Source organism: Pseudopipra pipra, chromosome 7, assembly GCF_036250125.1.
Source record: "Pseudopipra pipra isolate bDixPip1 chromosome 7, bDixPip1.hap1, whole genome shotgun sequence".
Classification (NCBI taxonomy): domain Eukaryota; kingdom Metazoa; phylum Chordata; class Aves; order Passeriformes; family Pipridae; genus Pseudopipra; species Pseudopipra pipra.
In genome coordinates this window covers 33,481,191-33,497,110 of record NC_087555.1, presented here as the reverse complement: position 1 = coordinate 33,497,110, position 15,920 = coordinate 33,481,191, and the positions used below count along the sequence as shown (strand labels likewise).

The 15,920-nt window shown below is 42.7% G+C and overlaps 2 protein-coding genes and 1 long non-coding RNA gene across 3 annotated transcripts in view; 1 reads left to right on the top strand and 2 right to left on the bottom strand.

Moving 5' to 3' along the window:
* The window catches only part of LCT (lactase), a 19,250-nt gene extending 17,444 nt beyond the window's left edge, over nucleotides 1-1,806 (top strand). The window contains exon 17 of the mRNA XM_064661570.1: nucleotides 585-1,806. Coding sequence (XP_064517640.1) covers nucleotides 585-796 — 212 coding nt within the window. The 3' untranslated portion in view covers nucleotides 797-1,806. The remainder of the gene's footprint in view (nucleotides 1-584) is intronic.
* On the bottom strand, nucleotides 1,363-15,920 carry UBXN4 (UBX domain protein 4). The gene is made up of 13 exons (XM_064661600.1): nucleotides 15,788-15,920; nucleotides 10,363-10,465; nucleotides 9,500-9,528; nucleotides 8,584-8,702; nucleotides 7,836-8,004; nucleotides 7,283-7,385; nucleotides 5,619-5,673; nucleotides 5,317-5,481; nucleotides 4,395-4,522; nucleotides 3,576-3,678; nucleotides 3,094-3,225; nucleotides 2,579-2,787; nucleotides 1,363-2,000 (listed from the first exon to the last, which is right to left on the bottom strand). Exons 1-13 carry the CDS (start codon nucleotides 15,864-15,866, stop codon nucleotides 1,862-1,864), a joined length of 1,533 nt encoding a protein of 510 aa, XP_064517670.1. The 5' UTR covers nucleotides 15,867-15,920; the 3' UTR covers nucleotides 1,363-1,861.
* On the bottom strand, nucleotides 14,634-15,781 carry LOC135417437 (uncharacterized). The gene is made up of 2 exons (XR_010432031.1): nucleotides 15,045-15,781; nucleotides 14,634-14,940 (listed from the first exon to the last, which is right to left on the bottom strand). It is a non-coding gene; the product is annotated as an uncharacterized LOC135417437 (long non-coding RNA).

Here is a 15,920-nt window from a genome sequence, read left to right as displayed (position 1 = left end):
CTCTAAGGGCTCTTATCATCATCAGTCCTTGTTATGACTGAAGACATCCATGTACAGTGATACCATTCCTGCATGCAGAGCCAGACTAACGCTGAAATCCTGTGCGAGAGCCCCTCAACACACACCTGTCTCCAACATGAAGAGAGTTATTCCATTAGACTTTTCTCTGACTAACAACTGCCCAGGATGTGGTTTTCCAAACCACACACATTCAGTACTCCCACATTTCTTCTAATCAGTTTTGAGTACTTTATACAAATCAGTGTTTTGGGTAAGCCTTTGGAAATACTGATCCTTTTGTGATTTATGTTCCCTGAACTAGAGGAGGGCAATCAACAGCACCCAGTGTTAGTGTGGGGGTCTGGGGATGACCGTGGATGCCTGAGAAGCCTCACGTGTACTCAGGAATTGCACTATCAGCCTCCACTGTGCCTTCACTCTGAGCCAGAACTGTGTCAATCCCTGATCCCCAGAGTAGGGAACAGCCCAGTGGAAAGCCGTGTGGAGGCAGGAAGCAGCAGTGCCCAAACCTGCACGGAACAGCTCCCCCAGGCTCTGTACTAACACTTCATTATTGTTTCCAGTGACACCACCAGACCCCACTCCAGGAGCAGCTGCCACTGTGAGCTTTTTGGGATTGGATTTGACATCCCAGAGTGCAGAAATTGCCCTGTACACGCTTTTTGCTCTTTTGGGAGTTGGAGCCTTGGCCTTGGCTCTTTTTGGATACAAATACGGAAAATCAGTCAAAAGATCCCATAAACAATCACACATGGAACTGAGAAGTAAAATGTAACATTTCCACTTGCTCAAGTGGTTTTTGGGTTTGGTTTTTCTTAGAAAAGAAGGTTCTACCATCAGAAGAAACTTAGTGCTTGTTCTGCTGCAGCTTTGTGTCTTGCCTCAGAGATGGCTCCCCAGCATTGCGGTGTTTGCTTTTCCCAGCTTAAAATGGGGAGGAAAATTATTTTTCTGTGTTAAGTGTCTTTTTTCTCCATGGGCATCATTGGTTTGATTTCTTAAGGACCAAAGTGCTTGTTCCTACCTGCATGTGAGGTTTCTGAGTTTCAGCTGGAACCTGTTTGTGCTTCAGCATCTTAGTGGATCTGAGGGGAGCCCCTCAAAGCTCTACTGCTTCTTAGTGTTTTTAAGACAAGTTAGTGCCCATACTGGTGAAAACTGGTCTAGACTGTACTGTTCTAGTGCAGCTACTGCACAGATTGGGTTTTTACTCCCCTTTTCCTTTATGTCACGTACAGCAAGGTCATTTAAACTGGATTAAAACATTTCTCTGCTGTGTTTTGAGTTTCCTTGTTTCCCTGTGCCACAGGAACTTCAGAGGAACTTCACGAGACAGTGATGTTTTTCTGGAAAATAGTTTATTGAGTGCTTAGGGAATTAAAAACTACAAGGTTTTGCTTGCAGTTGCAGAAGCAAGAAAAAAGTTAAACATAAATTAGTTACCTGATTTGCTACTTATAGTGCTTCTGAAACCCTCATTTTAATCAGTCATTGTCTACCATGACCTTTATATTAATATATCTGGCCCTTAGATTCATGTAGCAGAATATTTATAGATTAAAAAGTGCCTTTCTATGGCAGAGGGTAATAATTATGAAAGCTGATGGAGGTTTTCAGTCTTTACTTTTTTTGCTTCTAGGTCTCACCTATACTCACTTGATTTTTCTGACATAGGTGACTCCATTCCAGACTCCACCGCAGGAATAAGAATTAAGTAATTCAGTCAGTGTAAAATAAGCCCCACTTGTCCAGAACCTTTAGCTGACTTAGATCAAATAACAGAAGAGAAGGAAAAAAAAAAAAAAAAAAGCAGCCAGATAGTAACTGCAGTTACTCAAAACTACATTTGTTGTGTAGAATTTCCATTCCAAGTATTGTTTTCATCTTCTCCATCATCTTGAGTCCTCAGTCTGTATATTTTGCCTTCTTTTTTGAAGTCTTCCCCCCGCTTTTCCACGGCTCGTTTCCTGACTGCTTGTCTAGGGCACAAAGGACAGGGGTTTGAGTTTCCCCAGCAATAATTACACAAGGGAAGCAGCAGATGCAATAAACACAAATTGCACATCATTCCTTCTCTTATCCCCAGTCATATAGTTTTCTTCAGCCCTTTGTGTCCTTGGGAAGCAATAGCCAGGTGAAAATGTGTCACTTCGCAGTGGGACAAACTGACAGAATCTCATTTCCCTGTCACTGAGGAAGATGGGGCTGCTTTACCCACAATGGCCCAGCAGCTGTCCTGGTACAGGGGAGATCTCGGGCAGTACAAACCCTGTCAGAATCTGACTCCAGCTGCCCGAGTTTCTTGTACAACCACAACATAACCATTTGATGTCTCATTTTCAACACACTATCTGAAGTAAAAAGTATCATACTAAGTAACAAATATCATCCTAAGCTGAAGTGAAGCCACCTCTTACAGCTGAATTCCCCGTTCATAAATGACTTTTAAAGACAGTGCTTTTTCTGGTCTGTAATTGGAAGTGCAGTTCCCCACTACAAGATTAAAGCAATTCCAGTGAGTAGCTTGAGAAACAGCTGCCTTGGCCACTTGTCTCACCTGCTCTGCTCGAGGCTGCTGGACGTTGAAGGGGCTGAATGGTCTTGCTGATGAGCTGCTCTCACCGCGGGCTGGGAGGGGGGTGGGCTCGTAAACAGAAAGTTGCTAATGAATCTCCAAACCGCTAAGAGGGGGTAAAGTATCGTGCCCAGGAACTTCCACAGGTCACTGCCTGAAGCCTGGACAACAGAAGTAGCAGGTCTTCCCGCCTGGTCAGGAACACACAAAGCACATTTGTCAGATACTGAAGTCATGCTCTTGTAGACAGAGTATTATACAGGTAATTTAGAAGCAGCTCAGCAGAGGCACATTAGACACACAAACGTCAGTGCCACCATTCATCTGCTTCAGAAGAACTCCAAGTGAATCTTGACAAAAACAAAAGTAATTTGGCAATCTGTGTAGACACAGAAAAGCCCCAAATTCAAGCCAAATATGAGGGCTGACAAGCAAATACCCAGCTGCAGCAAGTGCTGCCTGCAGGACAGTGAAACATGAACCAAGCCAACACCCACCGGCAGCAACACCACTGAAGCACTGGGTGCTAACTCCAGTTCCAGTAACTTCTTTCCATAATCTTCTTTGGTGAACTCCCTCCTGGGAAACATTGTCGCCAGTGAGAAATTGCCGTAAGTGTTACCAACCGTCTGGGAAAAACAGAAAGGAAACTCTTCGTTTCTATTATATTGGTAGCTGTTCACTTTCAAACAACTGCTGATTTGCCAGTTGAGTATATCTTGTGTACCTTGCTAAGATTTCTTATCAAACTATCAATCATCTTCATAGTAGGATATGAGGGGATCCTTCACTCCTCCATGTCTCTTACTGATGACACACAGCAGTGATACAAAGGTGGCACTAGAAAACGATGCTGCCAAAACGCCCTTCAAATACTCACCAAGGAGAGGAGCTGATGACAACTCCACCTCAATCAACTAGTTGATGCTACACTGAGTTGTAATCAGCCTGTAGCTGAGAGAACAAACCCACAGTTTACCTGTGCAGCAAACTGCCTTGCTTCTTCCAGCCGTGCTTCCGATGGGAACTGGTTGGTGAAGGAAGATCCATCTGGGAGGCGGAACTGGATCCTGGCTATTGCACTGCAGGACATAGGGGGGGCAGTCAGCACACAAACAGTTACAGACACACACTCCTGGGGCTTTAGCTTGGTTGGATTGAAATGTGGCAGAGAGGGACAGCCATCCTACTCCTGGCAGTGCAGATGGGTTGGATTCACAGTGGATAATCTCTTGCTTATCCCTCACCCTGCATCTCTTCCATAACTCCATACACAGGCTCTGTAGGTCAGAATCATTCTTAAAACAGCAGCACTGGGCAAGGCAGGAGGCAGCTCTGACAAGGTCCCAGCCAAGCCTTGCTGAATCCCAGCCCACCATTCACAGCCCAGCAGCTGGATCAGCACCACTCCCCAGCAGTGCCACTGTCAGCCACTCTGTCCCCTCATTACCATTCACATCCTCACCTTATCTAGTCCCCCATCCAGCCCCATTACATTTGGTATTTAAATCAAAGATCAGGCAGAAAAAGCTCTTATCTAACCAAAATAACACACAAGGAAAGGTGGTGTTTCATAATCAGCAATGTCAAAAGGATAAAAGTTATCAGAGAACATAATGTTCATGAAAATAGCTATGAATTAATGTGGGGAAAAAAGCCAACTTTTAATGTCACTGTTTAAACAGTTTAATACTGCAACATGTTGTCAATAGATTAGGATAGATATTAAATCTCTTGAAAGCTCATTTCTTTACCTCTCTCCCCAGAAATATACCCTTGTTTCTCTACAGCAGCTCACCTTCTCTCCCTTTGAGCTGCTTCTTTCCTGGCCTCCAGTTCAGCCTGTTTGGCCTGAAGAGCTGCAGCTTTTGCAGCTTCTGCCTCTTCCTTGGATTTTGCAAAGCGAGCTGCTCTCTCAGCACGATCCTGGCAGAAGGAGCAAAGAGAAACCTTAATTTTTGCTGTAAGTTGTTGCTTAACATTCATTCAAACAACCAGCCATGATCTGGACTCGTGAATAGACAGAACTGCACAGACAGGAGCAGAGCATATGGAGAAAAGACAGTAGTGCTGCAAGGAATTATTCACTGCCAGGCTGCACAATCTTATGTCATTAGCCACACTTCTCATGAGTCACTTCCCACTGCCAGTTGTTAATAGATGATCTTCCCATGCAAGTTTAATGCTCCAGGGAAGATAAAGGCAAAAATCTTATGCCAAGTTACACGATTGCAATTCTAAGTGTTCTGCAGCAAACCCTAATAATGAGGAAGGATTTCAGTTGTTACAATCTATTTGCATCCATCTATGCACACACATTTACACAAACTTAGAAAATAACCCTCCCCACCATTTTGAGACTGGTATTCTCATGTGTGTTTTCTACAATTAAATACTCCCTGTGCTGCTCTTTCAGTACCATGCTTAAATGGCACTGATTTTTATATTTAAATGATAATTCTCCACTAGTCTGAAGCAATTTGACAGAAAAGCTGGTAAGTTTGTTCAGATAGAAAAGATCATGGTGAATACAAAAGCAGAAGTTTCATTTTATACACAGGAAATGCCACATAAAGCCCAAACACCAAAACCGTCGCAGGACTGCAAACAGAAAAATGAACAATCTCGCAGAGTTTGATCAAAGAAAATTTATCATTTCACTACCCCAGTGGCCCTGTGAGAGAGAGGAGCAGAAGGTCTGTTCCCAAATGCCTGTTTACCATTGCAATCTGCTGCCTGATGCGCTCTCTGGCCGCCTTCTCCTCTGCCTTCTCTCTGTTCCTTTCCTCCAACATACGTTTGGTCATTTCTTCTTCCTGTCGTCTTTTGTACTCCAGCATTTCTTTGCCAGTTTTTCTCCTTTCAATTTCTTTCTTAATTTCTTTCTGAATAGAAAGATATAAAATTGGACCACAAAACCCCCTTGGACAAGAGAAAAGACTGAAGTGCATCTGTTTCAGAAGGAATTTATTCAAATAAGGGTATAAAATACCCTGCAAGGGGTTTTACATTTTTGTGTTACCTGTTCTTCTTCTTTCCTTTTCTCTTCCTGTCTCTCTTCAAGCCTTTTCGTTAATCTAAATTTAAGAATAAAGCAAGAAGCCTTACTGCAGTATTTTAAGATGCTAAGGAAGCATCTCAAACACAGAGCAGAACCCACGGAAATGAACTGGAGCCCAGTGCTGATACCCCTGTAACAGTCACGATTCACTCACAGGGGGTGCACTATCCACACAAAGACAGGTGGGGATTCACCACCTCCTGTCCGACTTTAGTGGAATTACAACACATTCCCTTTGCCCTTTTCCCCTCAGGAAATGAAGAATCCCACATATTCTTACTGTTGGACCAACTTATGAAGATGTACAATAAGCAATTACTGTTTAGGACCTGTGGTAACAAACACTAAATCTCAGACTCTTTTTAGCTATTTAAACCATCTGGTTTCTTCTGCACAAATCACTTCCTCAGATGGAACACGAGTGACGTAGCACTGACAGAGATGCACGTGCCTCTGTCTCAGCTCTCCAGAAAGGTGCCTTAGAATAAGGAGTGACTTAAACCCCAGTAATTTGTCAATGCAGATTGACAATAAAAGCCCAGCATAATTTAAGTCTGGGGAAAGGGCAGGCACAGCCAAACATGATAAGTCAGATAACCAGAAAAATCTTGTTTGTGTGGTACTGTTTTCTTAAAAAGAAAATGGTAGTTAGCACACAGCTTGGCCTCTTTTTCCCCCTTGAAGCAATGCTGTGGATAAATGATGCCAGATTCGTATCATGATTAATGGATTTTTTTAAAATGCAACATTGATATTTATATTAAAAATTATTTCATTGTCTTAACAGCGTTATGTAAAAATTATCCCTGTTGTCCAATAACTTTGGAAGAAAACTGATATTAAGCAAGAAGTAGTTTTAAAAAATATTTTAGCATTTAAGTATTATAATAAATATATTTAATTGTATAATTAAATAATTTTTAATATTTAAATGTCATATATTATAAATAATCTGATTTGCTAAATATGTGTAACTGGTTTTAAGCTGGATATTTCAAATAGTGTCAGGATTACTAAAACCAAGTTTATACACAAAATCCTATATTTAAAAACAATCCGTGTAAGGAATGAACCATGTTTTGAACCAGATGTTTCTGATCACTATACTTCAAAATACTAAAAATAACTCATCACTGTTCACTGATCAAAGCAAAATAAGGGTATCAGAATAGGATTCCTCTGGATTCTTCAATATCCCTAAACTACAAAAAGTCATCAAATCAACAAGAAATAAGAAGGCATCTCTATATAAAAGCTAGGTTAGTATTTTATTACACCAGTTTCCAGTGTTTTCAGTTCAGTGTTTTAAGTCATTCAAAAATTTGCAGCAACCATATGGTCTGTACAAAGTTATATCAAAGGTGAACATTTGTATTTTTCCAGATTACCTTTTTCTTTCACAGTACATGAAAAATGAGATTAATTTAAAAGCTGTTTTAGTATCAGCCCTTGTATTGTCACAGACATCTAATGAAAAACAAGGTCACAAAAAGGTGTGCCAGATGACCACAGATTAAAAGTCCTATAATTAAGGCTGTTTGTTAAAAAAAACCCAACCTAAACCCCAACAAAACCTCCTGAGAAACAAATACAACACAGTAGGAAGTCTGCAAAAGAAGACTTACCTTTCTACCTTGAGTGCAAGATCATTCACAGGCTGAGCATCACTCACTTGCTCATCTGCAGAATTAGTTGCTTCCTGGCTTACTGAACCAGAATTTGCTCCATCTTCAAGGGATTTACAAGAAAGTAAGGCATAAGAGAAAAAATAAAGGTATATTTCTTTGATAAAAACTACTATGCTCGTTGTTAGCCACAATTTACAGCAACTGGGATATCTCAAGGAAATCTGAGGTTCTGCTACTTAGACTTCCCCCCTCAGCAGTTTGATTTCAGGCTGCAAACCCAAAGAAACTTTTTCATTGAATCCTTTTTCAGGAAAGCATACACAAATTTTATTGTATTATAAACCATTCCTCACTCATTAAAGCTAAGCAGAATGACAAGTTATTCTTCCCTCTGGACTTGCAAAAAACATTCTGGAATACCCAAGTTTGTCCTCAACGAGTCCACAACGTATTGCCTTTTATGTACTACCAGGTACATAAGAGACTTTCTTTTCAGGAAAAAAAAATATTTCCAAAGTAAATTAGCAAGCATTTGTGTCAAAGCACTCACCATTACTGGTGGAAGGTCTTACTGCCTCAGGCATAGCAGACCCAGAGGAGTCACAAGACTCTGCTGCTCTGGATTGTGTATTTTCTGGAGCACCATCAGGCTGGGAGGAGGGATGGGGGGCAGGTGACTGAGTGCCATTTTCCAAAGGCCGCCCTTTCCCTGTGTGCATCTAAGAAATTGGAGAAAAAAAACTGAGGCCATGAAAGTTCAAATATTTTTAATGGGTTCAAAGGTCAAGAGTGAGCTATTTTTGGAGAATCAGCCCTATTAAAATATAAAACTAGAATAATCACATATTTTGAGTATAGTGCAATCATGCATTTCACACTTTTCCTAATTTTAGTCTTCCACTAAAATTAATCATCAAAGTGATCAAATCAAAGTGATAAAACTATCTACACTTACATTATGTTCCACAGCATAATTTTATAAATCCACATTACAGAACAGTATTAAAAAACCACACATGAGCTGAAGAGCAATTAGTATGTCATTCCAGTTTAGAGATCTCAACCCCTTTCTTCAATACTGCAGGTGTTACACACATGATCTAAACCAATCTGCGAATCAAAAGGTAATGTAGCACTTCTCCACAGTGCTTCCAGCCTGTTCAATCTGTGTGCTGAATTCCAGGTTGCAGTTCTGTTGTTGGAAGGACACAGAACCAGTAACTCCCCCTTGCCCAGGGCCATCACCTGTCCTGAGCACACTCGACTCAGTCCCAGACCCAGCTGTCAGCAAGTGTTACCTGTTTAACTTTATGGATCCTGGTAACAAGCTCTTCAACAGAAACACTGCCAGCAATGACTTCCAAAGGGATTCCATTGTCTCCTATAAAAAAGCTGGATGGAACACACACCACGGGATCTGCACAGCAACAGTTAAGGGCAGTGAATGACACAAGTTCATAAAGTAACTTCCAGGGCAAGGCAGACGTCCCTCCTACAGGAGCTTCCAGCCCAGCACTCTTATCTCCACCTGCTCACCAGCTGTCAGTGCCAAGGGAGGAAGGAAAAAGAGACACTGGCAAACACTGCATATGAGTGATAAGTATTTCTTCTTTTCTTTGTACTGGTTTAAGCAAAAATATTTTTCTCCAACTTTTTTCTGGGCATGGATTATGCTTTGACTGGAGAGATTTTGCTTTAGTGTGAGACAACATTTAAGTGGACAGTAATGAATTCTCTACAGCATTAAGGAAATCCAAGTTGAGGTTCTGAATCCCCTTTCCCAGCATCATACAGAACTCTGTGCAGTGACCCCCTTAAGGCAGGGAGATGTTTCCCTGACTCCACAGCTGTGTCTGTGACAGAACCCTGTCCACTGCTTGTTCTTCCTCCCCTGTATCTCTGAGCCCCAACTAATAACTGAAAGCTGCTTAGTAATACCAGTGGGTTATTCTGATGACATCAATTTTAGATCATTTTCTATTTAGAGAATTACACAGGATTAACATAAACTTGTTCACTTTCTCTAAGAACTGACAGTAAGTTGAATACACAGATGGTATCTGTTAAATACACAGTTTATTGCACACTTTTGTGCCATAATAAGTATTTTCAATAATGTTGCTTGTAAGTACTTATCTTAAGAACAGTATTAACTTGTAATGAGCAATTATCTGTAATCATAATGTAGCATCTAAACTGATCTCAAAAGGATACAAATTTGAGAGAACTGCAGGCATGCTTCACTGTTGAAAAGAAAAGATTCATTTAGGAGGAGCAATCGCTTCGCAACAACCTCAGATTAAGTCTTTCATCATAAAAATAACTGTCCTACAAAACTATTTAAATACTTGAGAGAACACTAAAAGCAAATTTGCATTGCATCTTCTCATTACCATTCTGCAGAAGTGTTGACATGGTGACAATGGCTGGTTATCACAGTTGACTACATCAGATTGAGGGAAGCAGTGCTAAGAGGCAATCTAGTCTATTGAGCACAAATAATATAGTAAATCTAATAAAATGTCTATAGACCATTTCAAAATAATGCCATTTTGGGAAATGTCAGTGCACTCTGTGCACTTGGGCTGGAACACAAACATAACCAAAATAGCTGCGTAATTTACTCAGGAACTTCAATGCTTCTCCATTCTGTGTGTTACAATGGAGGCAAACACATTTTCTCTGGGGCTTTACAGATTCTTATCCTTCTGAATTCATGAAAGGTTTTTAATTCATTATGTAACTTGGCAAATCAAGAACTGCCTCTAGCACTTCATTTTGATTCCAGCTTTTTTTATAGCACTTTCATGTCTCCTCCTGTTGAAAAAGGACAACTTCAAGCATTCTTTTACTAGTACTGAATACAATCAGAAATACACAGTGAATATCTGCAGAACACAACAGTAAATTCTGACATTTTTTCAGGCCCTAGAGGCTTCAGGAGTACTGAACTCACTTATGCTCTGGAATCCTGTATTTAGAGTATCTCCTAATCAGGGTGAGGACTTCAAAGCCTCTTATTCTCATCATCAACAATGAAAGATGGTATAAGTGACAGAATTAGAATGGGCTCAAACCTTTTGGTGTCGATTTTAATAGCAACAAACCCATCTGAGGCAGCCTCAGTCACCTTCTCATCTTCCCACCTCGAAGCCATCTCAGTAGATTGTTCATCTTCACCTGCAAGACACAACACTTCTGTGAAGCTAAATCCACCACAAATTGCTTTTTCTGCTCTGATTTTAGCTTTGCTTCAAATCACTTGGGATCACCTCTGAAAGACACTCTTGATTACTTTCAAGTCAGTTGATAATTTTGCTCCAGATCACCCTCATAACATGCACAGAGATCCTGCAGCACAAAGGGAACCACTGCTTCTCCCTGACAGTAAACTTCACCTCCTAACCTGACAAAACTATCAGCCACTTACCCCTCATTATAAATTTAATTACATATTGGTTCACCAGCTGCTGATAGGTAAAACTATGTTCTCCACTCCTTGGAAATACATAATTCAGCAAAGTTTCACAGTCTGACAGTGTTGAAAAAAAAATACACAAACCAAGAAACATTTATTTGCAGGATTAATTGTATCTTAGTTTTGTATTTTGTGCTTTTCTTGATGTGAACAGTAGGAGAGGAATAGGAGTGAGGAGCACAGAGGAACAGGAATAACAGGAGCAGAGGAGCTACCTAGGTAAGAGAAACTGAAAAGGTGTTGTGGGGCCACAGATCCAGAAGTGTTATTTTAATCAAATGAAACATGTCAATCATCCATTTATCTTCCAAAGCACCACTTCAGTGAGGATGTGGGTAAATAAATAATTCTGATGAATATTAACCATTTTTCAACAACTACCCTGGCTTGCCACCATTTGTTTATCTTCAATCTGTATTACTTCCCAGCAGCTTGGAATGGACTTCATGAAGAATCTGAGTCACAAGTACAGCAGTACAGTAGTCCATTATTTGGTGACAACAACAAACCACTTGTTTGTTCCATCCCAGTTGCCATTCCATGCAGTATTTTTGATTTGTTAGGAGTCCCCCAGGGAAGTGCTGCTGTCTGGTCACGAGGCTTCTCAGAGGGACAGGTATCAAAAATATAACCATTTTGAACACCTGGTTTTCAACCTGATGTATCGATTTTACCCTGGAAGTATTGGAGCAAGTAACAAAGTATCCACCTCTATCACGATTATTCTGCATAAGGAAGTAAATATTTAGGCTGTTTTATGTCAGAACCTTTTCTCCTGCTGTCAGTGGAAGCAGCTGTTCTGCCAGGAGCAGTTCAGGCCCCTCTCCTGTTCCCACATGCTCGGAGGCAGCTGCTTCACCACACACTCTTTCAGCAGGACATGTGCTCATCCGATTAGGCTACTAAAAATATCTAAAGACTTGCCTAACACTAACTTTTCCACACAAACAACTGCTGTAGAAGAAAGAATGTTGAAAGACACAAACAGGGCAGAAACTGTTCACAGGACAGTCTGAGATGTGCCCCGTGAATGAAAATGCTGATAACTCACATTTTATAAAGCTCTCTGCCACAACACACAGATTAATATTGTGACTACCCACTGAAGAGTTGCTTATTCTCACATACCTTTTTGTTTTGATAACCCTTCCTCATTTGGGGGTTAAGGCTCTTTTATTACAGGTAGTAGTAATTATATCCTGAAATGAAAACTGCCAGGTCACAGGAAAAACATCAGAAAGGTCAAGAGGTGAAGCCTGAACATGACATAACTCATAATTCTGTGAAACACTGAGCCAGCACAACCACCTCAGAATTCCGGCTCCCAAGACTCTCAGATTTCTTGTTTCTCAAACAAAAGCATCACTTTCTTTCACTTGGTGTAATAATCTGTACACAACTCACAGTCACACTTTCTCGTCTCTTAAATTTGGCCAGGTAAATTTAGATAGCTGTGCAGAGAAAACAGACACTTCTCCTGCAATAATTTATTTCCTGTATGAGGAACTTACTCAAAACCATCACAGGCTGTCAGACTTTAACTCCCCTATTCCTCAACACTCAGTCATCAGGGAAAAGTGTTTACCTTTCAGAAGGAGAGAGATAAGCCTGACTTTTCCATGTCCAACATTTCATAATTATGCAGTAAGAGTAAGGATTTTGATTCTGGAAATGCCAGAAAAGCCAGGACACGGAGCTGATCACCTCCTCCTCCTCCTCCTTTGCGTCATTTCAGTTATTTAACTTGAAAAGTGCTTTGATACATCTTGGCTACAAATTACTAACAAATAGCTTATGATTGCAAAGCACCATTTTGTAAAAAATAATCCATAAAATAAAGCTATGAACAAAGGAAGGAGGGTTTCTACAAATGTTATTAAAAAGAAACACAAACATTTTATCTTGAAGCTTTTTACTTTTCCCATCCCCCCTTCATTTCTTCACTCTGAAAAGCACTTTTTAGGAGTGGCCTGGTATTTTCATGATCAGAACATTTCTAACCTTTGGAAAGGATAATCTTAAACACCTCAACCAGAACAGAGGAGGTTTCACACCAACTGAACTTCAGATTAATAACTGAAGGAATGAAAGGCGTTTTTTAACTCTGTAGGCTACAAAATCATCTACAGAACAGCTACCACAAGATACCAGAGAACAGAATCACACAATATCCTGAGCTGGAAAGGACCCACCAGGATCATTCAGTCCAACTCCTGGCCTGCACAGGACAACCCCAAGAGTCACAGTGTGTGCCTGAGAGTGTTGTCTAAACACTTCCTGGGCTCTGGCAGCCTTGGGGCCATGGCCAGTGCCCTGGGGAGCCTTTTTGGTGCCCAACCACCCTCTGGGGGAAGAACCTTTCCCTAATACGCAACCCAAACCTCCCCGGACACAGCTCCAGCTGTTCCCTTGCCTATCTGGGTTCCTCAGACCTGTTTCACCACCAGGAATACTGTTTCCTGCACAGCAGCAGAGGGAAACTGCTGCCGGCAATTAACTGATGCCACAAAGTAACTCGTCTGTTCCCCACAAGCAACTCCCCTGCCTGGTGTGCACAGAAGGCTCTATTTAACATCTCACCTTAGTATTTAAAATCAGTTTCCGAAGGCAGACACGCTTCACCTCGTGCTCTCTGCAGAGTATGGAGCAATGCCTTTTATTGCAACTTCCCAGGAGTTCAACAGCATCTGTACTACACTTACACCATTGCATCACCACAACGTGTCCTGAGGGTTTCCAACACTGAACTCAAAAACATTGGGATTTCAGCTGCAGACACAAATGGTAAAGGAGAAACCTGGTTGAACAACGTGCACTTGCAGTCACAAACACCACCTCCTTTTTAAGATAAATAACCACAGTATTCCTTGCTTTACCAGAAAAATGTCCTGGAAGCAGAAAGAATCATTCAGTTCTTCATTTTCTAGAGAGAAAGTAAATAAAGAGCAAAGAAGAGTGAGGGGCAGAGAGATGGTGGCAGACACCAGAGATGGACCTACCAGAATTCACTCATTTTGGTGAGGACTGTATCTAACAGTTCTTCTTCACTAGTGGCCACCTCAAAATTGCAGTTAACTTATATTTTCAACTTCTCTCACTAATTTTTTTTCCTTTATTCGTTTTTTATCCCCATAGCCACTATTTGGATGAAGTGTCCAAAACAAAACAGAAACACTAAACACTGCTGAATCCTTGTTTTCCTGCTCAGAAAGCTGCTTTCAAATGCCTGTCTCCAGTGGGAAGTGTGGAGTGTAAAGGCCCAAAGTTACCCTCACTCTGCAGTCTGAAATGTTGCTACCCAAACAACAAAGCCAACCCCCACCAACATAAAAATAGACAGTTCTTTCATCACTCTGCATCCTTCAAACACACGTGCTTCCACACACACTGAGAAAGTGAGTTCTTGATGCTTCATGATCAGCTCTGCCCAGGTCAGCTGCCCTGATCCCACAGTGCCTGGGGGGACCAGATCTTGGCAGAACTGCCCAGCTCTTTCCTGTCAGAGATACAGTCCACTGAAGTAACACTCCCCCTTTTCCAGGGCTCAAAGAGCAAACAAAACAAATCCTCAGAGCACACCAAGTGACAAAACTAGGTTATATCCCTGCAACCAGAAATTCATCTCTGTTACACATCTACATATTCCTACATCCACCCAGTCAACACCAACATCTAAAAAGGCCTAGTTTGTGTAAAATTTTAGTGTCATAAAAAATAGTGTAAACAAGTTATAATATGCACTTTTCAGCCACTCTACTACTGCCCTCCTCAGTGGGCAGGGGGAAGAGAATAGAATGGAAGGCTTGTGGGAGAGATAAGGGCAGGGAGGGATCACTCACCAGTTACTGTCACAGGCAAAACAGACTCGACTTGGGGAAAAATTCGTGTCATTTATTACTTATCAAAAGTCAGAGCAGGATCACGAGAAAAACAAATCTCTCCACCCTTCCTGCAGTCAGTTCCTCACACATTGTCTCTCTTGCTCCTTCCTCCTCAGAAGCTGGACTTCTCAAACTCTTCCCCTGCTCGAGCATGGGGTCCCTTCCCAGCATCTCCAAAGGGAGTCTTTCCCACGGGCTGCAGCTCTTCATGAACTGCTCCACCCCATCCCTTACTCCATCTGTGGTCTGAGAAGGCCTTGATTTCCAGCAGTATGTTCACTATCCAGCAGAAAATGCTGTTCTCCAGGTATAAGGAGAGTTGTGTCAACAGGGGAACTTAACTGCACTAACTTTTCTGTTCACATCCCCTTCGGGAGGGAACTTCTCCTCAAAGCCTCACCAATCTCAAGGTTCAGCAGTTCCTGAGGGAACAACGCTAAGCCACACGTCATTGTTCCATGAGGCATCTGAAAGACTTGAAGCCATAAGCAATTAAGGCAACAGTAAAACCTAAAGAAACAACACACGCAGATAAAAGCACAAGAAGTGAGTTAAAGGACCTGTCTAACCACAGAATATCAAAGAATCAATCGGGTTGGAAGAGACCTCTGGGATCATCGAGTCGAACCTGCGACCAAACATCACCGTGTCAACCAGACCACGGCACTGAGTGCCACGTCCAGCCTTTCCTTAAACACCCCCCAGGGACGGTGACTCCACCACCTCCCCGGGCAGCCCATTCCAGTGTCTAATCATCCCTTCTCTGAAGAAATCCCTCCTCATGGCCACCCTAACCCTCGGCTGGCGCAGCTCGGGGCCGTGTCCCGCTCCCCGTGTTTCCCAGGCAGGAAGGCAGCGCGCACCCTGCGCTGTGGGTCCGTGCGGGCTCCAGCGGCACTCGGTTACGAAACACGCGCTGTCCGTGCGAGGGGAGGAAACAAAACACCACGAACAGCCCCCGACGCCGCGGCAGCGGGAGGCGAGCGAGCGCAGCGGGGCAGAACGAGGGGCAAAGCCCCACACGGGCCGGGGCCGGGGCTGACACAGCACAAATCCCGCCCGGCGGGCGGCACACGGCCGGCAGGGCTCCGCCGGGCCCTGCCGGCGGGCGGGCGGGCGGGTGGGCCCCGGGACGCAGCGTACCTGCCACGAACACGACGAAAACGGAGCTGCGCTCCTTGGCGGCGGCGATGGCGGCGGGCACGGACCCGCCGAACCACATCGTGCGGCCGCGGCAGCGCCGGCACCCGCCGGGACCCGCCGCCCTCACCGCACC